Genomic DNA, 26,183 nt, shown 5'->3' on the forward strand with positions numbered 1-26,183 from the left:
ATTCATATGAATAAGAGCAAAAAATCTGGTGAATTCATTTAAATGTACCTTTTGATTCCCTTTCCATCCTCTTCAGATCCTCCTCGTAGGCCTTCAGCGCTGCCTCCTCCATCGCTGCAAATTGTTTTGACATGCGCGCCTCCTGCTTTGCCTTGTCAATGCTCTTCTTCTTGATCTGCAGCGAGAAAGATAAAGATGAGTGGCAGCGACTGGGAGCAAATAGGAAGAGAGGTTCAGGGTCAGCAGTGTGGTGGTAGGGCTTATCTCTACCTGCCAGTCCTCAAAATGATGCCAGAAAAAGGCATGTTGTGGTCTGTGAGTGGGCTCACGTGACGACTTGTGTCCTGCTGTGACACTGTTATTAAAATCTTATTAGGCCTGTTAAGATAACAAATTTTGCTGGGTGATTGTCTCAGAAATGATTGCGATAAACAATAATATTGTTTGAAATTTGACAATAATGAGTAATTATTGTCAAATTTAAGAAGAAATGTTGTTTAATTTGTTTTGAGTGTAGTACCTTTTTTCAACCACCGGATGGCAGTATAAGACTGACCCGAAGGATTGATAGTGAGGGAGCGAGCAGCGTGTCTCTTTAAGAAAAATGGGAGGGAGGCCCCTTGACGTGACATGGGCTGTCTCTCTTCGGTTCTCAAAATGGCGGACGCTCGGTGTGGTTTGAGCTCTTTAGCATAGCATTTTTCACACAAAGCTTTTAATAAAACAATCAGTAAACAAGTTCTCAGCTTCTTTTTGCAGAGAAAAACAACTTTTTGCACGAAGGCAAGGGTTTCAACCGTGAATTATGGAGCTTTGACAAGATGGAGGTTTTTTTTCCTGAGGTCAGCCTGTTAGCTTAGCTCGTAGCTTAGCTTCTCAGCTTAGCTGCTTTTAACGATCCAAAAAACGCAATTTTGAACGGTTAAAACAGATTTTAAAGAGAAAGGGAGGGGTCAGTGAAGAGCACCGGAGTTGAGCCTTTTGTCATCCAGTGTCTTCAGTAGAAAGAGAGAGACAAAAACGAAAAAGCCGATAAAAGAAAACGAGGTTGATAATTTTCATTTATCGTGCGATTAACTGATTTATTGTTTATCACGACAGGTCTATGCCTGATAATGTCCAAACCTTTCCAACTCCTCTTAATCCCACAACCTTGTTGGTTGATTAACTTTTTAAACATCAAAACGTAGGTATGTTTTGTCTTCTTTCACCCAGTGTGTCTCTTGCTGCTGTTGCACCTTTGCTTTTCTCCCAAATCCTTCCAGAATATGAAGTGCACAGACAAGCTCCCATAGACTTCTACTATTCATTTTTTTGGCTCAAAATATTATTTTCAAAATTGGACGTGTCTTCTGCTACTCATATTTCAAGAATTTGTCAAATCTGATGTAGTTTGACTAGTTGTTGAACAGAGACTGTTTGTGTAAGGCTTAGTTTTCCCGTTATTTCTGTGTGGAAGTGCCTGGAAGTCTATGATGCGCAACTAACAGGCAAAATCAGCTAAGAAAGATACATAACTGGGAATAAAGTAACTGGAAGTATACAAATACTTGCATTATAAACTACCAAGTAGTCACACAGAGTAAAGTGGGGGATGAAGCATCAATAATTATTTTTAAATCGTTTTTTGAAATGTGAGGTGCCTAAAGATTTCCAACTTTAAAACGTGTTGTTTTATCCAATTTTTTTTAATGTTTTGTAGTCTGAGTTATGTCTCATACAATCAGGTAAGTTAATCTTTTTTAAGCTAAAGAATGAAAAAAAAAACTATTTACTTATTTTTGGGTCATTGACTCGTCTGGCTATTAAATAACATTTTATTATCATTACAGTAATAAACTTCTAGGATGATTCAGCAACTGATCTGGCCTCAAGTCTGAGCAAATTCATACATTTAAAGCTAAATTAAATTAAATAATTAATTAAAGCTATCTTTCCTTTTAGATAAACCCTATATTTGGGGTTGGCTTGGGTTTACTGAGCTATCCCTTAGTCATGCTGCTATAGGCTTAGACTGCTGGAGGACAAACTGACACCATTTTCTAACTCTGCTGCTGCCTTTATTTGCTCTACTCTGTTTGTATTTGTAATTATTTATATATTTTAATGTTTTTTGTGTCTTTCCTCCAACAGAAAGTACACCTGGACCTGCCATTCTGTTTGGTTCTCCATCCTGTCTTCTCAAACCCAGCTGGTTGAAGCAGATGGCCGCTGTTGGAGGTTACTTCCTGTTAAAAGGGAGTTTTTCCTTTCCACTGTCTCCTTTGTGCTTGCTCAGGATGGGCGACTGTGACAAAGTGAAGATTCAACCCAATCTGCTGGCTTCCTTATACAGATTGGCTTTTTTAATGTATATGAATGTTTCTGAGACGACTTTGTTGTGACTTGACACAGTACATAAATAAATTGAATACATTTCAGGCATTAAATGTAGGCACTGTATGAAAGAAAATATTGAAAACAACGAGAAAATATAGTTTCCTATTTAGTATTTATTTTTTAACAGTTGTGGATAAAAAAAAAAAATTAAAGTTTGTACCTCTGAAATTTTAGCTGTCACATTTTCTTTGTGATTTTTCCCTCTTTCGTGAAACTCGATGCTCTGCAAAACCAAACACATACGTTATAGTACCAAAAAATACGTGAATAAATTACTTATTTATTTATTTTTTTGTCATACTCACAGGCTTGTTGTCCGCAATCCAGCACTTACAGTACTGGCAGAACTTCCTTGGTTGAGACTTCCAGTAGTCCGCCCTGATAAAATACAAAAATAATATTAAAAGCACAAAACACGAATAAAGCCAGATTAAAATAACGTGACTTACTACTAAACATTTAACCGTTTATGTGTCACACAACATATGAATAAAATATAAAAATGCTGCTCGATACTTACATTGTAAAATATGGGTCGTAAACAAGTCAAAAATGGTTAAAACCTCTCTAATAAGAAGGCAACCCGCATTTCAAGAACGTCAACACTGTCCATTGATGATGACGTCACTGGTCGTCGCCGAATTTCAAATCATAGAATTTAGAGGGAGGGGAAGAACACAAATTATTTTAATTAACACGTTTCTAAATGTGTTCTCGATTGTTTTAATGAGACTGTTGCGATTATTCTACAGTCGACGTATTACTTCGTGTTTCTTCCCTCTGTTCAAGAACACACAAAATAATTTTAGGTCGCAATAGACAGCATATTTAATCTTATCGTTTAGCGTGCTGTAAGGTTTAACCACTGAACTAGATCAACTCTGGCCTGTTCAGTGCACCTTTAAATAAACATTATTATTACTTTATTATAATCTGGCAGCACCAATAACTTCAAATCATAATCACTGGATGTGAAAACTCTGATAAAAAAAGAATATTCGAGTTGATTGATAACTTCCCATATGGTCTAGCGGTTAGGATTCCTGGTTTTCACCCAGGCGGCCCGGGTTCGACTCCCGGTATGGGAACTAAGCTTTTCCCTTTAAAAGAATCTGATTTTCTTTCCGATTTAATATAGTTTCCAAATCAATTCAAACCTTATTAATAGACACTTATTATTGATATGAATTAAAAGTTGGCATGACATTTGTAACGTTTGAGAAGCAAGCGGTTGCGTCATCACTAAGAGCCGAGGCTAAACGTTACGTCAGAAAATCGCGACTGACCAGTGTGGGCTTTGGCTGACCACTAACCGCGTTGATACGGGTATAATCGGTTCTGTGCCCGATTGCGAGCCGAACCTCCGGTGGGACTGCCCATGAACGGTACCATGGCCGATCACCGGATAACGCTGGGGCCACTGGTTGCTGCTATCGACCAGGGGACTAGCTCCACTCGGTTTTTGGTGAGTTAAACCGCAGACAGAGCTGGGCGTGTTATATTTATGTTCTGCTCATAACCGGGTTATCATGGCGGTGCCCTTGGCCAGACTGCTTAAGGGCTTTAAATCTCAGGCTTCAGTCAGTGCAGCTTATGAACCTTTAAAATGCTTATAATAGCTTAACATATTAGGCACATACTATGCTTATTTACTAAATATATTTATTAATGCAGTGACTCATTTTCTTATTCCAACAAAACTTCTTAAGTTAACTTCAAAACAATAGTAGTAAACAGCAAGCGATAGTTTAATAGTAATTTCGGATAAATGCAATGCATACTTGGGAGTTTTATTTATAAAGCACAACTAATTGATAACATAATGAAGCAGACTAAACACGGGGAAATGAACATGTTTCATTCAATCATTCATATAAATACAAGCATTTACATACTAAATACATCTACAGTATGTATAAGAGAAATTAAATTATCCAGTTAAAATGCAATTTTTTGTAGGTTTGCTCACTTAAATGATGATGCCGCCTGCATCATGAAGGACCTCACTCACCCAGCGCACACACTTTTTGCCCCACTCCCTTGAGGAAGGAGGTTAAGGAGCATTAAGTGTAGAACCACGAGACTGAGGACCAGCTTCTACCCTGAGGCTGTTGGACTCGAATCTCCACTGTGAAAAAAATCACATCATGTTGCTGCTGATCTGTTTCATGTTGCTGCTGATCTGTTTCATGTTGCTGTGTTCATGCGTGCTCATAGGCTCACACAGACTCATATTCGTGCTGCTGTTCTGCATATTGTTTTGATGCTACTAGTGCTTGCCGTATTTTTTGTTAATGTTTTTCTTAGTTCATATCTTAGATCTTATTGCTGTTTTTCTTTTACATTTTAATAATTTGTTGGAAGTAACTGGGACCTTGTGCACATAATTTCATTCCACCACATGTACCATATGTGGTGGAATAACAAATAAAGAATCTTGAACGTTGAATCTTAAAAAGAAATGAAAAGTCAGTGTCTACTTTTTATGGTTGTTTTATTTTAATAGAGACAGAATATCGTGTAAAAATTCAGATGAACATATTACGTAATAGTTATGAATTTATGTGTGTGTCATTGAGCGAAATAAGAATTTGATCCTTTGATCAAGTCAGACAGAGTTTTGGCTGCTACAGATTGTTTATCAATCAATCAGGAGCTGTCAACAAATCTCAGCAACAACTGAAGGTGAGAACTGGCGGCTCGGTTATTCCAAAATGGATAAAATATAAAATGATCATCAGCTGACCTCGGTCTGGAGCTCCATGCAGAATCTTACTTTATGGAGAGAGGATGATCATGACGAAGGTGAGAGATCAGCCCACGTCAATATGGGAGGAACAGTGGATCACCAAGAACACACTTAGCTACACATTATGGCGTAATCTTGTAACACTCGCAAGGTCCGTCTGGTTCAAAATCAAGTTCTTTCTCCTCAATTACCCCCACAGTTAAGCACAGAGGTGGAAACATCATTCTTTGGGACTGTTTTTCTGGACAATTTCTCCTCTGGACAGATTCAAAAAATAAATGTAGAACCGTTTCGTCTTTCATCCAAAAGACTTCTTCACTCTGAAGAAGTCTTTCTTTTCTGCCCCACATTAAAAACATTACTAGAACCTCCTTCTTCCACCTGCGTAATATCACTAAAATTAGAAACATCTTATCTAAAAATGATGCAGAAAAACTGGTTCATGAATTTGTCACGTCTAGACTGGACTATTGCAATGGTTTATTATCTGGGTGTCCAAAAGCTTCTTTTAAAAGTCTTCAGTTGATCCAAAATGCTGCTGCCAGAGTCTTAACTGGAGTTAGTGGGAGAGATCATATCTCTCCAGTTTTAGCTTCTCTCCAATGGCTCCCTGTCAAATCCAGAATAGAATTCAAAATCTTACTTCTAACCTACAAAGCCCTCAACAACCTAGCTCCATCTTACATTACAGATCTTATTGTTCCATATTTTCCTAACAGAGCACTTCACTCTCAGACTGCAGGTTTATTTATGGTTCCTAGAGTTTCCAAAAGCAGAATGGGAGGAAGATCTTTCAGTTATCAGGATCATCTCTTGTGGAACCAACTTCCAGTTTTTGTTCGTGAGGCTGACACATTGTCCAGTTTGAAGACTGGGATTAAGACTTCCCTTTTTGATAAATCCTATAGTTACGGTTGGCTTGTTATACTGGCTTAGACTACTGGAGGACAAATTGACCTCAGTGTTTTCATTTGATATTATTTCTATCTTAACATGTGATTCTCAAGCTGCCATTGTGTATCTATTCTTCCTTCATGCTCAAGACGAGAGTTCTGCGATGAAGTTAAACTCAAAACAGTCTGCTCCTCGGATAAATAATGTTAAATTATTATTTTTGCATACGAATGTTTCTGTTCAGTGCCCTGAGACGACTTCTGTTGTGACTTGGCGCTATAGAAATAAACTGATAGACTCTCCATAACTGTGTAAGAAAGATCAGCAGCAGATCAAAAACAGGTTTTCCTCTACTGTACGTCCTGAAGGCCTTTAGTAACAGGTCTGTTTTTTTCTCACTTGTACAGGAGTTGCAAAACAGCTGTTTTGTTTGCTTACCATATGCACCCTGAGCGTGTTTTGGATTTGTATAGTTTTGTTACAGAGAAACGTGGCAGCATCATCTCTTTTTAATGCGCAGGTTATTTTCTGGGTGTGGGGATTGTTTAGAGCCAAGACTTTTATTGAAGCGCGCCACCAAACACAGACACAACAGATGCACAACTTGGTTGGTTGATTGGATTTTTCTTTGTCGTCCTAATGACTTCGCTTTAAATTGGACAAAATGCAACACGGCACGTGCAGAGGTATTTATAGCTGTGACCACGTTTGGTGTAAAGGTGTACAAAAAAAAAAGTAATTGCTCACTCCACAAGTTTCCTCCATATTTCTTTAGTCAGTGAGTGTTTCTTCATGTGGACTGAAGGTGTGTCTGAAAGTGCTGTTACACACTGTGGAAACACGCCAGTCAAATAAATAAAGGTGCAACATTCCTTGAAGGAGCGCATATCGCTTGTCAAGACGGTTTTAAACTGACACCGTCTTATGATGAGACGGGGCCGATTTGTAAACACCGTAACTCATGCGATACATGTGAGATCTGTTAGCTCTCAAAATATGCGTTGAGAATCAGTCTCAGCTATAACCTCACCAAGTTTTAGCTGAATATCTGTAAAACTGACCAACATACAGACATTTAATTAGAATCATTCATTCAACCTTTATTTAGACATTTTAATCCCACTGAGCCTCGGGGACTCATTTACAAGAGAGACCTGATTTTAACAGAGTGATGACAACAGTGAACAAAGACAACAGACAATCATAAAGGATGCGTACAAATTATTATTGGGTTTTTTTTAACAAGTGAAAATAAAGTGGTAATTAAAAGGAAAAATAGCAAAAACACAGCTAGGTTGTAAGGAAGTGTAGAAAACTAAAAATAGGAACATGTCTGCATTGGTTTTTGCCATGAATTTAACGATAAATGGTAAATGGACTGTACTTATATAGCACCTTTCTGTCTTATTAAGATATTCAAAGCGCTTTACACTACAATCTATGCCTCATTTACCCATTCATACAGCACTCTACTAGATCTCTACAAAGCTAATTGAACAAATCATTCTAAAGAGACGAATCAGCGCTTTATCACATTCATACACCGATGGGACACACATCAGAGACTATGAGGGGTTCAGTGTCTTGCTCAGGGACACTTTGGCATGTGACTGCTGGTGGGTTCAAACCTCCAACTCTTGCATTGGAGGACGACTGCTCTAACCACTCAACCACAGCCGCCATTATGTTTAAAGCCACTTTAGAGAGGTCAAGATCGAGAGCTTCAGATCTTTTTTGCAAGATATTCCAGGAAACAGGAGCGGAGTAGTAGAAGGCCCTTTTGCTTAGTTCGGTCCTCACTGAGGGAACACTGCAGGTAATAATGTCCTGAGAGCGCATGCTGTAGCTGCACTCAAGCAGAGACATGTAGGAGGAGATGTATGAAGGCAGCAGACCAAGAAGTGATTTAAAGATGAAAATGTACCAGTGAGAGAGTCTGCGTGAAGTTAATGATGTCCAGTTAACCAGTGAATACAGGGTGCAGTGGTGGGTAGTTGCAGCCTTTTATGAATCTTAGTGCACCGTGATAGGCAGCATCCAGCATCTGCAGGGTGCTTGTAGGAGAGTTCATGTAAATAATGTCACCATAGTCAATGGACGGAAGCAAAGTCACAGATACAAGGTGTTTCCTAGCGTTCAGAGTTAAACAGGATCTATTTCTGAAAAAGAAACCCAGTTTAACTTTCAGTTTCCTTACCAAGTTTTCCACGTGAAGCTTAAAAGAGAGATGCGAATCGACCAAGATCCCCAAATATCTGTAGGAATCGACAAACTCAAACTTTTGTTGGCATTTAGTACAAGTTTGAGGTGGAACAAATGTGTCTGGATGATGTCAAATGCAGATTTCAAAAGCTGGAAAGCCTTTTCAACTGTTTTAGCTCGACAATAAACAACTGTGTCATCAGCATAGAAATGTAAGGATGCATAAGGGATGCTCTGACCTACATTACCTGCAGTATGTAGATTGTAAAGAGGGCGGGTCCTAAGACGGAGCCTTGTGGTACACCATTGTTGACTGTTAAATAACTGGAGGAAATACCATTTCATAAATGCATAAAATAATCATTAAAAAAAGATACATAATGTGTTGTAAAACTAAACCCACGTTGTTGTTTTTTGTTGTTTCCAAGGTGTTTAATGCCAAAACGGCAGAGCTGCTCAGCCATCATCAAGTGGAAATCAAACAGAGCTTCCCCAAGGAAGGGTGAGCAAATTATCCATTCATCATCCATCTGCTCTTTCTTTTTAGATCTTAATAGTGTGAATGCTTCTATTGTGATTCCATACATTTTTCAGCATCTTTCTCATTCCACAATTTTTGTGCTATTTCAATAAATTGTATATCAAAACATTCAGCTCTTTCAGGACAATCCTGCTATGACTTTTGACTTTTGGTATTGGTGCAACTTTAGCTTGTTGAAATATTTCCGAATCAGCTTTATTGTCGTTGCATCAAAGCACAACAAAATTACATTTCAGTACAGTCCATCCGAGAAAACATACATGGGGAGACGGAGGTGTGTGAGGCCGCGGCCTCGGGAGGCGCTGCCCTTTTCGTTTAGATAAGAAAAAGAGAAACATTAGGGGAGGGGAGGTATAAAACAAAAAATCATATCTCGCACCTAGACAGGACACAGTGTGAAAGTTGCAAAAAAAAGACCTCAGCATGGAAACAGCAACATACTGATGACATCAGGTCGATGAAGGCGGTGAGTTGTCCGTGGACAGGACACTGTCAGATAGTTCCATAGTCCTGATAAGAGATGGCGCAGTGTCTATCAGCCGGCTAGCTCTGACACATGTCCACAGATGTTCTCGGGGCGGGGAGGAAAATCGTCCGCCTTCATCGAGATAGGGTTCACAGGACAAAGAGCAAAGCAGGAGGGAAAAGTGTCCGCCTTCATCAAGAGCAAGCAGGAATGAGCCTTTTCTGCCAATTTTTTTTCTCATAGAAAATAAATTGAGCTAATTTTACATTCTTCATATCTTTAGATCTGTTTACAACCTTTTACTGCTCCTTTCGCATTTTGCTCTGGTTCAGCTTATTTTAGCTTTCTTGTGCACATTTAAACCTTATTTCAGCTACTTGCAGCTAATTTCAGCTGTTTTGTGCTCCCTTCAAATTCTTTCTGCGACTACAATATTTTTGTGCTTCTTCTAACTAATTTCATGCTCCTTTCAGCTTGTTTCTGCAAGTTTCAGCTTTCTCTACTATTTAAGCTACAATTTAGCTATTTTTTGACCATTTTAAACTTTTTCAGCCTAATTCAGTAAAAATGTGCTCCTCCATTTTAGTCATTTAAGCTTCTTTCTGCTTTTTAGCTTCTTTTCAGCTGTTTTTTGCTAATTTAATCTTTTTCAGATAATTTTCAAATTTTTGTGCTCATTTCTGCTTGCTAATTTAAACTTGTTCTACCTGTTCAGCTACCTTTAGCATTTTTTTAGATAATTTTAGCTGTTTTCAGATAAATTTAAGTTTATCATGGTAATTTCTGCTACTTTCAGCCTAGTTAACTTCTTTCTGCTAATTTCAGCTTGTTATGCTCCTTTCAGCTTTTTTCAGCTAGTTTCAGCTTTTTTGCTATTTCAGCTACTATTTAGCTGTTTTATTCTAATTTGAGCATTTTCAGCTAATTCCACATTGTTTTAGCTCATTTCATCTCGTTTCGCTTCCATCTGGTATTGTAAGCTTCTTTCTGCTTTTCAGCTACTTTTCAGCAGTTTTTTGCTAAATTCAGCTTTTTTTTAAGCTAACTTTCTCATTTTTTGCGTACTTGAACTTCATTCAACAAATATGTGTTCTTTCTGCTTTCTTCTGCTAGTTTATGCTTTTTCTACTATTTCAGCTGCTTGTTTTTTTTTAAACTAATTTCAGCTGTTTTTCAGCAAGTTCTTTTGCAATAAGCATTCACACTGCATTTTCGCAGGAAATGCAATTTCTCTAGTTTATTAAGATTCAGTTCATTCTTGGTCTTTTTTTGTGTGTCCTTGTCTTCAGATGGGTGGAGGAAGATCCCAAAGAGATTCTGCAGTCGGTGTACGAGTGCATGGAGCGGACGTGTGAAAAACTAACGCAGCTTAACATCGACATTTCAAACATTAAAGGTATTCACTCACAACACTAGAACTTTTTTTTTTGTCTTTTGGCTGCTCCCTTCCTCAGGAGTCGCCACAGTGAACTAGCTCACACAAAGACTTGGCAATAGTTTTTTTTTTTATGCCAGATGTCCTTCCTGACGCAACCACAGACCACTGAGCTACCACAGCCCTCTGTGTGGAGCAGAGAGCTGCTATCTAGGGCGCCCGGGGGAGCAGATGGTGGGGGTTAAGTGCCTTGCTCAAGGGCCCAAAGTGGGGCAAATGAAGGTGGAGATAGGTTTTTCACCTTTCCCACCTATATTTTGATGTTGCCGGCCTGGGGAGTTGACCCTGTGACCCACCTTATCTAACCTCTGTGCCACCACTCCCCTTTTCATATCCCTTTGGTATACATTGATATTTAGTCATAGTATAGCTTTTAGGGCTGCCGATTTATCGGCCCCGATTTTCTTAATTTTGGGAAATAGCCCGATACTTAGATGAGAAACCGATTTTTCCGATTTATTTATTTTAGTTTTAACAACAATTGTCTGAACTTCATTTATATTTCAGAGCCCTACCTCATGTCCAGTTAAAACCAGTTTGTATTGTTTCTAGGATATTGTTCAAGTGTATGTTTTTCAATAAAACAAGACTGAAATATTGAAGGTGCATTGTGACCTTATAACACCTGACAGTGTTGCTTAGAAAACAAAATCGGTATTGGCTAAATCTGAATCGACAGATCAGACTTTTTAGAAATCGGTGATCGGCCAGAAAACTGCAATCGGTGCACCCCTAATAGCTTTAGCAAAAACCTAATTCAAGTGTTTGTCAGGCTGTATGAAAAGTAAATAAAAACAGAAAACACATCTTGTAAACTACCTGAATTTGGTTCAGAATTGGGGGAAAACAGCTTGTGAAACAACTAATTGATTAGTACCATATTTTGCGCCATAAACGTTGCACTGCCCTATGGGTCACATCAGTCCAAATATGTCTAATAAAGTGGCAAAATCCATAAATACGTCGCTTCGCTGTATATGTCTCATATGGGGGCCGAGATGGTGCAGAGGCAGGGCAGCCGGCTTGGAACCCGGAAGTCCCAAGTTCGATCCCCGGTCACTGCATACCATGTGGTGTCTCTGGGCAGCACACCTCATCCCCAAAATACCCCCCAGGCGCTTTCAATAGCTGCCCACTGCACCACCTGGTGGTGGATAGGTTAAATGCAGAGACTAATTTCGCCATTGTATGGGAACATACAGTGATGACATTATTATTATTATCATTATTATTATCTATTATGCGTCACCGCTGACAACCTGGAAATGTGGGCTGGTGTTGTGCCAAAAATCGATTGGCTGCCAAATGGCGGTCGCGGGAGCGTGCACGGGAGGACTTTAACAAGAATTTAACAAGATTAACACTTAAAAACAATTATTTGTTTGCTCGACATTAAAGTAAATGTGTGTCTCAGTCTAACTTTTCCTTAATAAATGCACTTTGACGTTCAAATCAGCTGCATTTCAAAAGCCGATACGCGGAAACATGAACGCGCAGAGGGCGACTCGGTCCATTTCTTTGAAATTTAACAAAACAACCACCTAAAAACAATTATTTGTTAGCTCGACTTTATAGTAATGGTGTTTGTCAATTGAACTTTGACTTAATAAATGCACTGTAATGGTCAAATTAGCTGCATTTCACCTGGGCGGCGCAGTGAAATGAAGCTGATTTACATAATACAACAGCTTGCCATACTACTCGAGTGCCATCCAGCGGCTGAAAATGGTAGTGTTCAATATTTTCAGTCAGAATGCATGAAAATGGTCATATCTCATCCAGAAATTGGTTTATAAATATGGGAAAAAAATTCATAAATATGTCGCTTTGGCGTATAAGTCGCAGGGCATTCAAATTATGCAACCAACTGCGACTTATAGGCCAAAAAATATGGTACTTTAATTTGTAACAGATATAATTCCCTGGAATTTATTGTTCTAAAACATGTATTGATGAAGCCTTTCCAGATGTGGAAGCTGCTCGTACAAAAGGCACCAATGCACCCCCATACCATTATATAGGCAGAATTGCACTTATAACAGGCTGGATGGCTCTCCTCTTTAGTACAGAGGACATTGTTACCAAAAAGAATTTCAAAATTGGATTCTTCTGACCACAGAACAGTTTTTCTCTTTGCCTCAGTGCATTTTATATAAGACCATGTTCACGCCCGGCTTCTTCTTTACACGATAGAGCTTTAAGCAGCATTTGTGGGTGATACAGTGAACTGTGTTTACAGACAATGATTTGTGGAAGTGTTCCTGCAGTGATGTCCAGAACACAGTCAGACCTGTTTTTAATGCAGTGGCCCCTGAGGGCTCGAAGGTCACGAGCATTCTTTATTTATTTATTTTTTTACAGTAATGTGAATTGTAGATAATGGGATATCCTCGTTTTTCACTGCGGAACATTAATCTGAAATAGTTTCACTAATTTTAAGACATTTTTTGCAGACCGCAGAACCACTGCCCATCTTTACTTCTAAGAGATTTAGCCTCTCCACTCTTTTTAAACCTTGTGGTCTTACTAAGCTGTTGCCAATTCACCTAATTAGTTGCAAAAATTCTCCTCCCGGGTGTTTTTTATTCAAACCGCTGACTTTTTTGTTGTTTTTTGTTTCATTTGTCTGAGATGTGTTGCTGCCCTCAAGTAAAACTACCCTATTTTTTATGATGCAGTTTCTTCTTGTACAAGAAGGTCCAAATGTTAGCAGATTTTAGCATTGTTTTACTTTTCATTTTAAGTGAATTCATTAAAGGTTTGTGTTTCTTTTTAAATCTTTGTTTATGCTTTGTTTTTGTTTTGCAGCTATTGGAGTGACCAACCAAAGGGAGACCACCCTTGTTTGGGACAAAGAGACGGGGGAGCCGCTCTACAACGCCATCGGTACTATTCTGAAACACTGTCCTTACAGTTTGTGCTTTTTGAACAATGTGCTGCAAAAACAGGAAATGAACAATAAAATGAATGAAAGATCAACAATTAAAAACACAAGTATAATAAAATAGGCTAAGAACAAATTAAGAAAATAACAACCTAAGAAGCTCAGATGGAACTCAAACCAAACTTGAACTAGAGAAATTGCATTTCCTGTGAAAACGCAGTGTAAATGTTTATTGCAGAAGAACTTGCTAAGAAACAGCTGAAATTAGCTAAAAAAAAACATGCTGAAATGGAAGAACAAGCTTAAATTAGCAGAAGAAGGCAGACACGTTTGCTGAAATAGGTATAAATAAGCAGAAATTGGCACTAAAATTAGGAAAGTAGCTAAATAAAGTTGAAATTAGCTAAACAAATGGCTGAAAAGTAGCTGAAAGGCAGAAAGAAGCTTAAACTACCAGAAGGAAGCCAGTTAAACAGAAGCTGCTATAGGGCAGAGACATCAAATTAAAAGGTAAAAATATTTGGATGTCGTCAGCATAGCAGTGGATAAATGTTGTGCTTTCTAAATATTGATCCCAAAAACAGCAACCAGCAGAACAAAATAGGACCCAAAATAGACCCTTGAGGTACACCACAATAAATAGGTGACAAAGAAGAGTATTCCCCCGTGGAAACAGAAAAGGACTTGTCAGCTAAATACGACTAGAACCACGCTAAATCCGAGCCTTTAAGACCAACAATAGGTTCAAGTCTGATAAAAGGATGCTGTGATCAAAGGCAGCAGTTAAATCTAACAGAACGAAAACAACGGAGCTACCAGAGTCAACTTATAAAAGATCATTAAAAACTCTTAAAAGTGCTCTCTCAGTGCTATGATGGTTTAAAACCAGACCAGTATGTGAACACCATTCACATTAGTCTTCAAGTTTACTTTTTGTTTTATTTACGACCCCCATCTGCAACATTTTACCTTCTTATTTGGTTTCAGAATATTGTTCCAGACTTTAATCTCACATATAAACAACTTGATTTGTTTCAAAGTTCATGCTCAATAATCCAGGTAGAAAATCCAACAATGTTCAATCAGGTTATCTAGATGTTTTTTTGTTTTTTTTTAGACGTTTTGTACTTCATCCAAAGGACTTCGTCAGTCCACTTTGGCTATGGCTGCCTAAGAGAAGTTGACGGGGGAGAGGGCGGACTCCATAAACCATCTTATCACCAGCAAACTGGTTGACCCACTATGTGATTGTGCTGCTTGTGGGACCGAGTTTGTTGTGGCTCCGCGGACTGATGAAGTCCTTTGGATGAAGGACGAAACATCTCAACAACAACCAAAAAGAAAAACCGTCCAGATGAGCTGACGTAACTTTGTTGGAACTTGATTTGTTGCGTTTTCCTTCAGTGTGGCTGGACCTACGGACTCAGTCAACCGTGGAGCGGCTCATTAATAAAACTCCAGGAAGGAATAAGAATCATTTAAGGGTGAGGTGATTACCTTATCTTTTATTCGTGTGCCTCAATTTGTTTGTTTGTTTTTGTAACTTTGCTATTTGTCTCCCCGCAGCATAAAACAGGGCTCCCGATCAGCACTTACTTCAGCGCGGTGAAACTTCGCTGGCTGATGGATAACATCAGCGAGGTCCACGAAGCCGTCGTGTCCCATCGCGCCATGTTCGGCACCGTTGACTCCTGGCTCATTTGGGTAGCTGAAGATCTCCTTCCTCTGTGGTTTTAAAAGATCTCCGTTGGCGTGTAAAATGCATAAGAATGACAATTGTGGGCGTATTTTTAAATATCTTTACAACAGTGTTTGACTGGAGGCAAGTCAGGTGGAGTCCACTGCACTGACGTGACCAACGCCAGCAGAACCATGCTGTTTAACATCCACACAATGGACTGGGACCCAGAGCTTTGCAAGTATGAAAGATGGTGCCAACTTACCCGCCTGTTTCTTCTTTATATGCAAGGAGAACTCTGCTTTTAGTGTTTCAGGTGTTTGCTGATACATCACGGATACTATTATCCACAGCAGAACTAAAGCTGCACTGTTAAAACGGTGGTTTGGATTTTGAAAGCGATTTTAAATTCAGTTTATTTACCATTCATAACAAAAGTTGTCTCAAGGCACTGTACAACAAAATAAATCAAAATAAGTTCATTCAGCTTCAAATCCAATTAGAGAAGTTGCATTTCCTGCAAAAATGCAGTGTGAATGCTTTTGCTGAAGAACTTGCTGAAAAACAGCTGAAATTAGCTAGAAACATGCTGAAGTGTAGCTGAAATTGAAGAACAAGCCTAAATAAGCAGAAGAAAGAAGAAAAAACATATATTTTCCAAATTAGGTTTAAATACGCCCCGCCCCTAGCACAGTGATGGCTGGACATGGGCACCGGCGACCCCAGTCACCCAAAATGGAAGAAGCGGGTAAAAGATAATGGATGGATGGTTTAAATGAGCAGAAAAATTAGGAAATCAGCTAAAAAAAGTGGAATCTTTCAAAAATAGCTGAAAAGTAACTGAAAAGGCAGAAAGAAGCTTAAATTACCAGAAGGAAGTGGAAGGAGCTGAAATTAGCTAAAAAATGTCGAATTAATTGAAAAAGTTAACTTTAGCACTACAACACTAATTAAGGCAGAGGGATTCCCAACCAAGTATTGAAGATTGACACATCGTTTTGAAAGAACCATATTTTGATTGAAGAGGCTGTTTAGTTTCTCCAATGTAGAGGTCTGGACAGTCCAGACCTCTACATTGGAGAAACTAAACAGCCTCTTCACAGACGCATGGCTCAACACAGGAGAGCCACCTCCTCTGGACAAGATTCAGCTGTTCACCTCCACCTCACGGATAAGGGACACTCTTTTGAGGACCAAAATGTGCACATTTTGGACCAAGAACACAGATGGTTTGAGAGGGGGGTGAAGGACGCAATTTATGTAAAAAGAGAAAAAAAAGTCTCTTAACAGAGGCGGAGGCCTCAGATTTCCACTTTCAAAAACATATAATGCAACGTTAAGACTGATTCCCAGCCAGTTTTCACACCTGATGGGAACAGAGGGGCCTCATCTGTGAATTAGATTAACAAAGACCTTAAGAAACCCCTACAGTTAAGGTGTGAATTGTCCATCTACATATGTACGTGTATCTTATCTCAGCCTTATAACCTGAATCTCTCACTCACTGCTCTTTGAATTGAGAAAGCTCCTTGGATGAGGAGCGAAACGTCTTCTGTTACAAATAAAGTCCAGATGTTTTTGTATTGAAAGTTTTTTTGAATTCTCCGGGTAATCTGCACCCCCCCCCCCCCAAATAAAGGAAAAAAAAAACATCCCCCGCCCCCACAAAGACAAAACATTTCCTGTTAGACATGTTAGATCTATCGACCTGGATTATAGAACACGCATCAGGATACTTTCTTGACGTAGTTTTCGTGTTCTGCACTTGTGGGTTTCCTCCGGGTACTCCGGTTTCCTCCCACAAAACAAATTGGTCGCCGGTTCCACAGCATCAAAACGTGGGTGAAAAGGTGAAACATCCACACCTGTTTCCACCCTCATTTGCCCCACCCTGGGCCCTTGAGCAAGGCCCTTAACCCCCACCATATGCTCCCAAAACAGGTCGCTTTTGAAAACGAGTCCTCATGACTCAACGAGACTTCCTGTATAAATAAAGCATAAATTAAAATAAATAAATAAATAAATAAACAAATGGGAGTGGAAAAGATGAAACATCCACACCTGCCTCCACCCTCACCCTCATTGACCCCACCATCTCCTCTCAAAAACCTTCTCGTTAGTACAGTAGCGAGTATAACCGCCTGTCACACGGGAGACCGGGGTTCAATTCCCCGACGGGAAGTAGCACATACTTTGGGCAGCTGTAGCTGAGTGAGCAGTCGTCCTCCATTGCAAGAGTTGAGGGTTCAATTCCACCAGCAGTCACATGTTGAAGGGTTCCTGGGCAAGACACTGACCCCCTCGTTGCCTCAGATGTGGGTCCCATCTAGGGCTGGGTATCATTCAAAAATGTTCCGATACCAATACCAATACATCGGTGTATGAATGTGATGAAGCACTGATTATGTTTTGTACAGATACAGTAGAGTGCTGTATGAATGGGTAAATAAGGTCAAAAAAGGTAGTACACACAAAAATTAACCAACATTTCTTCCTAAATATGTAAGTGCCCCCACTTCTGATTAGAGCTGGAGTGATGTGCATTTTATTCACTTTATTGACAGATTGTCTGTTTCTCTACTTGAATTTCCAGATATTTTGGGATTCCCATGGAGATTTTGCCCAGAGTGAGGAGTTCATCAGAAATATACGGCCTCATGGTAAGTTTTAATAAATAAGTTTATGTCTGGACGCACTAATCAAAATGATTGTTTAAATGGTGTGAATACATTTATTTTAGTTTGTTGTTTAAAGAGTGATATGTTTCTTGAATCAGCCACTAATAAAAATAATAGGGATGCACGATATTGGATTTTTGGCCGATATATAAAAACTTATTTGGCCGATAACCGATACCAGTATTTGTTATATACTTTCCTTTGTCAGAACATAGCTCTCTTATTTAGGCTTATTTGCTACAAAAAATGGAGGCTTCTCGAGGCTTGTTCCAGGTTCCTATAGCTGCAGTGTGGGATCCTCTGCACTCCTGTGCATGAAGGACAGCCTTTTTAAGTTCAAAGGTTTTGTCTATCCATTGTGCCGTAAGACTAATCATGCTAACGGCGCTAACACGACGTCCAAACGTCTGTGGTAAAACTCACCCAAGTGCTATCGGCTATTAGCTTCTCAATGACGTCGGAAATGACGGCTTGTAACTCGGTTAAGTTTACGTCGGAAAAATATCTCCGACTGGAGACGATGTAGCAAGGCTCAACGTAGTCCAAAAATCTTCTGAATCCGACATCCGCACCAACGGAAAAAAAAAAGACTTCCACACCGCTAACATTTTGAATTTTCCTCCGCCGTGAGATCAGGTAGGCGTGCGTGACGTCATCACGTTGTGCTGGCGCTTCAGGCGTCCTTGTCACTGTGTCGTCATACAAAAACAGCGTCTTTTATATCGGCGAGTTATTTTGATGGAATGGTCGATGTCCGATATTTAACTTTAACGCTAATATCAGCCGATACCGATACCATGCCGATAATATCGTGCATCCCTAAAAAATAACTAACTTAATTTTGTTTTTTAATTGTTACGTTGTTGTTTTTGAACTAAAAAGACTTTTGGCTGGTGTGTTTAAATTGCATGAAAGTTGACTGAGAAATTCCTTTTAGGCATTTTTGTGTGCCATTGTCTCTCTTTTCTCACTGGTAGAAAATATGTTCTAGCCGGGTAAGTGACGTTCACCATCGCTGTTTTTACTCATCGTCATGCCGAGTAACCCGGCGTTCTGCTTCCCCTTGGCCCAAATGAGTAAACCATCCCAAAGTGCATTTCCAAGCTTCAGATCAAAGTTGATGATTTTACTTATTCAGGTCATTTTCTGAAAATCAGAGCACATGGATCAGGTTTTGAAAACAACTTGACTCCTAAGACAAACTGCATTTTTGTACATTTTTCTAGGCCGATTTCCACGATTTATTTTTATTTCAATGTTTAAGGTCTCACTTGATGATTCTGGTTTCTCGCTATTATAAAATTAAAAGCATTTAAAAATCAAATAATTTCTGTTTAAGTTGAAAATTGGATCAAACTGTCCCAAAATTGAGTTTGTTGCTCTCATTTAAAAATCAGGACATTAGGCAAAAGTTCTTGTACAGTGTCTTTAATAAAAGCCAACATATACTACCTCTCTTTTATCAGCCAAAAAAAAATCCCCCTATTGTCTTTTTTTTTTTACTACAGTAATCAAAAATATGGAAGTATAATCAGGGTATACTGCCAAAAAAATAGATTAAAATCAAATTTAAGTTTTTAGCTACCTAAAGTCTTGTTCTCCCTCTGATAAACAGCATAATTATTAGTGGTGGGAGGTAAAATTAACACATCACATTATGATCACGGAAGATTCTGAATCAATTTTCAAACGTCAAAAGTTTTTTTTAATTTTTAAATCATTCATTCAACCGTTATTTATACAGGTTAGTCTCATTGAACCTCAAGGACTCATTTACAAGAGATCCCTGTAACTCAGTGCTGCTACTTTACAGGATTCCCAGTGACTCTGGAAATCAGGGAAAACCTAGAAATTGACGTTCACAATTTCCACAACAAGGAAAACTCAGGGAATCATTGAATTTGAACAATGATCTGCTGATTAAAAGATGATTTTTAAGAGATTTTCATGTCAATGAAACTTTAATTTACCGGTACATGCTAATGTTAGTACTCACTGAATCCATGTTCTGCTTCTACAGTGTACACAGTACATGTATTACTGATCGAGTACAGTGGCTTTATAGTTTCTGACGTTATACAATAAAGTAGTTATTAGGAATGATTGGCATATGCACATACTGTAGGCTAAACGTTAAATCACAGTAAATCCATCACATGCCGCCAAACACGTGAAGTTCTTAGCATTTTGTGTAACTGAAATCTGAAATTGAAAAAATTATTCAGGGAAAACTCTGGGAATTTTGCTTTCATGAAATGCTGAGCCCCGAAGTGAAAATACCTGTAAATGATAGTTGAAGAAATCATAACATAACTGTGTTCAGAAGCAACTACGAAACTATATTTAATTTATATGTGAATTTCCAGTAAAAAACATGTTACTAATTACCGTATTTTCCGGCATATAAGTTGCAGTTTTTTTGCATAGATTTGCCAGTCCTGCGACTTATACGCCGAAACGACTTGTATACGTTTTTTTTCTTCATATTCATAACGCAATTTTTGACTGACTCTTTAAATGTTCATTCATACTGACATGAACCAGAGTAAACATTACCATTTTCAGCTGCTACTCTGGAGTGACTTGTACTCTGGAGTGACTTATACTCCAGAGTGACTTGTACTCTGGAGTGACTTATACTCCCAAGTGACTTGTACTCCGGAGTGACTTGTACTCCGTAGTGATTTATACTCCAGAGTGACTTATACTCCGGAGTGACTTGTACTCCGGAGTGACTTGTACTCCAGAGTGACTTATACTCCAGAGTGACTTGTACTCCGGAGTGACTTATACTCCGGAGTGACTTATACTCCGGAGTGACTTGTACTCCGGAGTGACTTATACTCCAGAGTGACTTGTACTCCAGAGTGACTTGTACTCCAGAGTGACTTGTACTCCCGAGTGACTTATACTCCAGAGTGACTTGTACTCCGGAGTGACTTGTACTCCGGAGTGACTTGTACTCAGGAGTGACTTGTACTCCGGAGTGACTTATACTCCGGAGCGACTTATACGCCGGAAAATGTTATGCTAGCTATTCTATGGCATTCATTTAATACTAAATTGGAAGTGGCAGCAATGAAGATGTTGAGGTTCTCCTTAGGAGTGACATGGTTGGATAAGATTAAGAATGAGATCATCAGAGGTACAGCACAGGTTGAACAACTGGGAGATAAAGTTCGAGAGGCCAGACTGAGATGGTTTGGACATGTCCAGAGGAGGAACAGTGGGCATATGGGTAGAAGGATGTTAGAAATGCAGCTGCCAGGAAAAAGACATGAAAGACATGTTAGACATGAAAAGACATGCTATTGCTAATAAGCTGCATAGCTACAAGTTCAAGAATCTTTGTTATCTCCAAAGGACAATTTGTTTCACACAAAACATCCATACTAGACATGACATTCAGACATTAAAATAAAAATACATGAAATCATCACTGTTAGTTGAGAACCATGATCTCTACAGGGATGAATGAGTTTTTCCAGTCTGTTCGTCCTATATCTGGGCTGCAGATACCTGCGTCCAGATGGAAGCAACTTGAACTCACCATGGAGTGGTGATCAGGATCTGCCAGAATAAACCTGGCCTTGTTCACTGACCTTGCCTTGTATAGGTCAGTGAGGTTCTGTAGGGCTATGCCAGCAGTTTTGCTGCACATCCTGACAATCCCCGAGAGTTTGTTCCTATTTTTTCATGTCAAAAGTCCAAATCATCAAGCTGAAAATTGGCAGATTCCAGTCAAGTGTACATTTAAAAAATGAATGCTATAATTCTGCTGGACGTCTGAACAGACATATTATTACATGTTCTTAACAAGTAAAAGAAAATAGACTGCAACCTTTGTTTTGCATACAGAGCATGCTTTGTTGGAAATGTACTGGATGGTGGGCTGTCCCTTTGTTTGCACATGTGCTGGCATGCTGCTCGGCTGGTTATTGTTGATTCCTCTCAGCCTCCCAGCCAACACAACGCCTAAATTTCTTCACTCTTTTGGCCAAAACTTCTTAACTCATTACTCGTGTTTTCTCCCTTAACATCTAACTAAAGCTGCACGCAGGAGTGAAGATATTTTAGTTGACGAGTTCACACTCTTCGTTTCCCCTCACTGTGTTGACATTGTATGCTTTTTGTAATAAAGGAATCTGCAGCTAGAAGTTAAGTATTTTGTGTTATTTGGCTTCATATAGTCAAATAATGAATAGTTATTGCTGGTTGTAGTTAGAAATGTGTTTTTTGTATTGATTATTGTCCAACTACTGCAGATGCTTTGATATTAATGCAACAAATAAGTAGCATTAAACAAAATTTCACATTAGAGGTATTATGTTACCTGTTTTTAGCCTAATTTTGTCAATGTTTGATTAAAACAATGTAGCAGTCAAACACTGTTTACAATTAGAAGTGTATCATTTTAGAGAAAAAATAAGGCTGCTCTTTGAATTGTGAATTATTATATTTTTTAACAACAGAAATCTGGAGCTTTGTCGGGTATTCCCATTTCAGGGGTAAGTCTAATTTTTTTATCATTTTTTTGTTATTTATGTTGACCTTGCACATCTATATAATAAATAATAAGTGGCCATTTTATTTTGAACCAGTGCCTCGGAGATCAGTCGGCAGCGCTTGTTGGGCAGATGTGTTTTCAAGACGGACAAGCTAAAAACACGTAGGCAGCTTTTTATTTGATTATCACCTTCTGTCGAAAGGCGAGCGATGATGATATTGCATGTTCTTTTGTGTTTGTCCTTTTTTTTTTTTACCTTTGTTTAGACAGGTAGTCTCACTGAGTCAAGAGGACTCATTTTCAAGAGAGATCTGTTCCAGATAGACAACACACTTAGAACAGACAGTACAGTGGTCCTGTTAGCAGTATGGTACTGTTTGCAGTGTGGTCCTGTTAGCAGCGTGGTCATACTAGCAGTGTGGTCATGTTAGCAGTGTAGTCCTGTTAACAGTGTAGTCTTGCTAGCAGTGTGGTCCTGTTAGCGATGTTTGATCATGGTTGAAACCTGTGTGGTCCTCTTAGCAGCGTAGTCCTGTTTGCAATGTGGTCCTGCTACCAGTGTGGTCCTGTTAACAGTGTGGTCCTGTTAGCAGTGTGGCTCTGTTAGCAGTGTGGTTCTGTTAGCAGTGTGGTCCTGTTAGCAGTTTGGTCCTATTAGCATTGTGGTCCTGTTAGCGGTGTGGTCCTGCTAGCGGCGTGGTCCTGTTAGCAGTGTGGTCCTGTTAGCAGTTTGGTCTTATTAGCAGTGTGGTCCTGTTAGCATTGTGGTCCTGTTAGCGGTGTGGTCCTGCTAGTAGTGTGGTCCTGTTAGCGGCGTGGTCCTGTTAGCAGTTTGGTCTTATTAGCAGTGTGGTCCTGTTAGCATTGTGGTCCTGTTAGCAGTGTGGTCCTGCTAGTAGTGTGGTCCTGTTAGCGGCGTGGTCCTGTTAGGGGTGTGGTCCTGTTAGCAGTATGGTACTGTTTGCAGTGTGGTCCTGTTAGCAGCGTGGTCCTGATAGCATCATGGTCCCACTAGCAGTGTGGTCATGTTGGCAGCGTGGTCCTGTTAACAGTGTGGTCCTGCTAGCAGTGTGGTCTTGTTAGCGACGTTTGATCATGGTTGAAACCTGTGTGGTCCTCTTAGCAATGTGGTCCTGCTACCAGTGTGGTCCTGTTAACAGTGTGGTCCTGTTAGTAGTGTGGTTCTGCTAGCAGCGTGGTCCTGCTACCAGTGTGGTCCTGTTAACAGCGTGATGATAATAACTACCATGACAATAGACAATGACGACCCTCCAGAAACGGGTCCATCAGACACAGAACATTCAATGTTCCCTGTAGAATTCAACTGTTCCATAGAGTTCAGTCTGTGCAGGCAGATGGAGGATCATGGAGATGGCCGCCATGACAGGCCAGAACCTGAGCCAGAGATGGGAAAAGAGCCAGAGAGTGGGGTTCTAATGGAATGAACCAATTTGCATATGGACCGCGTAGGTCTCGGTGAATTCTTGATTGACCGGAGCGGCTCAGAGAGTGGTGGGTCGTATCCAACCATCCTGCTGGACCCGCAGCACTTTGATTTATTTTTGTTGCCTGTCCATGTTCCCATATTTGTCTATTAGCAACAAAAATAAAAATCTCATAAACTATTGGATGAGTTTTAATGAATTCCTAAAAATTAATCCTCATATGAACACATGAACTGAACATCTGGAGTCAATTTAATTTAAGATGGTCGCCACAGCTACCCGACCGTTGGCTGCATAAAACCAGCTGTAGCTCCATAACTTCTCAACAAAAGATAATGTTAATTTATAAACTCTACCATAAAATGAGGATCTCTTGGCCATTTAAAAAAAAAAAAATTCTGTAAATGTATGAACACTGCTTCATTAGAAACCCAGTAAAACCTCAGATTTATGTGTTTCAGGTACGGCACCGGCTGCTTCCTCTTGCGAAACACCGGCTCTAAGGTGCAGTACTTTATTCAGCTTGTTTTAAAGTAACGTGCACACATTTGCTTATAGTGATGGTTTTGTTGTGTGTACTATTTCACAGCCTGTGATGTCTGATCACGGTCTGTTGACCACTGTGGCCTACAAGCTCGGTCGAGACAAACCTGCCTGTTACGCTCTGGAGGTACAGTTTCCGATAAAGCAACACAAACATATTACAAACACATTGTAGCGGCACTGATCAGCTGATCGCTTCTGCTACTTGTTCCCAGGGATCAGTGGCCATCGCAGGAGCTGTGGTCCGTTGGCTGCAGGACAATCTCGGGATCATCGGGTCTTCAGACGAGCTCGGTACACCTTTTAAAAAACAGCACCTGCTACTTTACACACTTTATTTTTAAGCAGTTTTCAAACCATACCTGCAAACTTGTCACTTTTGGGCAAAAATCGCTAATTTCAATCAAAAGTATGTAATTTACGTGAATCATCTAGATCCAAAGAGGTTTTTACGAAGTGGGGGCGGAGTCAGAAGCATAGTAGATGGTATAATTTCCCATTGATTGGATTTACGTAGCGCTAAGAGTGCTACGTAAGTTGCACTAGCTAGCTCGCAACCTGTGCTCCCAACAAAGCTTGTGCTAGCTAATAACTTGTATACAAGTTACTTAGTTCATAGCGCACTTGCGAAGCGCTAGCTTAGCGCTACAAAAATGCCAGAAGTTGTTGACTGGGGGGTGGGGGGTTAGGATGCGTTACAGAAGCGGAATGCTACATCTGTAGCATCTTAGCTAGCGCATCTATTGCCAGCCGCTAGCTTAGCGCTACATATTTAGGAAATGAGTTTTTACTATTAGCAAAATGCTCTCTGGTTGGCTTGCTGTTGTTGCTTGTTTATTTTATTTTTTGGTTGATGCCATCTTTCCTATGTATGCATGTCCTAATTAAATTAGCATATGTTAGTAAATGTGTTTTTTATTTTACCTGAAGCAGGTTGGCCTTTCCCCTAATTTTCTTCTTGTAGTGTACCAGAATGCTTAACGTTAAAAATCACAAAATCTTCTGGGGGGATGGGGGGACGACAGGCGCTAGGCTTATCACCTTTTTCACCCCATGTGAGTTTGCAGGTATGTCTAATAAAGACTTCCCTTAAAGGAATGCATATCCCCTGCCACCTTTTATGACAGAGTTTTAATCTAAGATCGTCCAGAACACAAACTCTGAGTAGACCTGTTACGAATCAATAAATCAATTAATCGCACGATAAATGAAAATTATCAACCTCATTTTCATTTATCGGCTTTATCGATTCTCCGTGTCTCTCTCTTTCTACTGAAGACACTGGATGACAAAAGGCTCAACTCCAGTGCTCTTCACTGACCCCTCCTTTTCTCTTTAAAATCCATTTTAACCGTCCAAAATTGTATTTTTTGGATCATTAAAAGAAGTTAAACTGAGAAGCTAAGCTACGAGCTAAGCTAACAAACCAACCTTGGGGAGGAAAAAACCTCTGCCTTGTTGAAGCTCCATAATTCATGGTTGAAACTCGTGCCTTTGTGTAAAAAGTTGTTTTTCTCTGCAAAAATAAGCTGAGAACTTGTTTTGCTGATTTTTTTTTTTAATTAAAAGCTTTGTGTGAAAAATGCTATGCTAAAGAACAAGCGTACGCCCTTTTGAGAACCGAAAAACAGGAAGGAGAGACAGCCCATGTCACGTCAAGGGGCCTCCCTCCCATATTTCTTAAAGAGACATGCTGCTCGCTCCCTCACTATCCATCCTTCGGTTCAAACAGTCTTGTAGTGAACTAAGCCTCAGGTCAAATCTGGCCCTGAGGGCCTTCCT

General features: G+C 39.6%; 2 protein-coding genes and 1 non-coding gene across 3 annotated transcripts in view; 2 read left to right on the forward strand and 1 right to left on the reverse strand.

Annotated features, from left to right (window-relative positions):
* wbp4 (WW domain binding protein 4) overlaps positions 1-3,009 on the reverse strand; it is a gene marked incomplete in the record, with an annotated part of 4,822 nt that extends 1,813 nt beyond the window's left edge. The window contains 4 exon segments of the mRNA XM_037696550.1: positions 49-175; positions 2,540-2,602; positions 2,685-2,757; positions 2,900-3,009. Of these exon segments, the coding sequence (XP_037552478.1) occupies positions 49-175; positions 2,540-2,602; positions 2,685-2,757; positions 2,900-2,901 (265 nt within the window).
* A 386-nt stretch (positions 3,010-3,395) lies between these two features.
* trnae-uuc lies at positions 3,396-3,467 on the forward strand. Its single transcript has one exon. It is a non-coding gene; the product is annotated as a tRNA-Glu (tRNA).
* A 234-nt stretch (positions 3,468-3,701) lies between these two features.
* Positions 3,702-26,183, forward strand: part of gk (glycerol kinase) — a 44,652-nt gene continuing 22,170 nt past the window's right edge. The window contains exons 1-14 of the mRNA XM_037696549.1: positions 3,702-3,844; positions 8,653-8,726; positions 10,521-10,627; positions 13,475-13,552; positions 14,955-15,034; positions 15,117-15,254; positions 15,360-15,469; positions 17,822-17,888; positions 18,884-18,901; positions 22,379-22,414; positions 22,508-22,575; positions 24,320-24,362; positions 24,448-24,528; positions 24,617-24,695. Coding sequence (XP_037552477.1) covers positions 3,758-3,844; positions 8,653-8,726; positions 10,521-10,627; positions 13,475-13,552; positions 14,955-15,034; positions 15,117-15,254; positions 15,360-15,469; positions 17,822-17,888; positions 18,884-18,901; positions 22,379-22,414; positions 22,508-22,575; positions 24,320-24,362; positions 24,448-24,528; positions 24,617-24,695 — 1,066 coding nt within the window. The 5' untranslated portion in view covers positions 3,702-3,757. The remainder of the gene's footprint in view (positions 3,845-8,652; positions 8,727-10,520; positions 10,628-13,474; positions 13,553-14,954; positions 15,035-15,116; positions 15,255-15,359; positions 15,470-17,821; positions 17,889-18,883; positions 18,902-22,378; positions 22,415-22,507; positions 22,576-24,319; positions 24,363-24,447; positions 24,529-24,616; positions 24,696-26,183) is intronic.

This window comes from Nematolebias whitei, chromosome 23 (assembly GCF_014905685.2).
Source record: "Nematolebias whitei isolate Nwh7 chromosome 23, NemWhi1, whole genome shotgun sequence".
Taxonomy (NCBI): domain Eukaryota; kingdom Metazoa; phylum Chordata; class Actinopteri; order Cyprinodontiformes; family Rivulidae; genus Nematolebias; species Nematolebias whitei.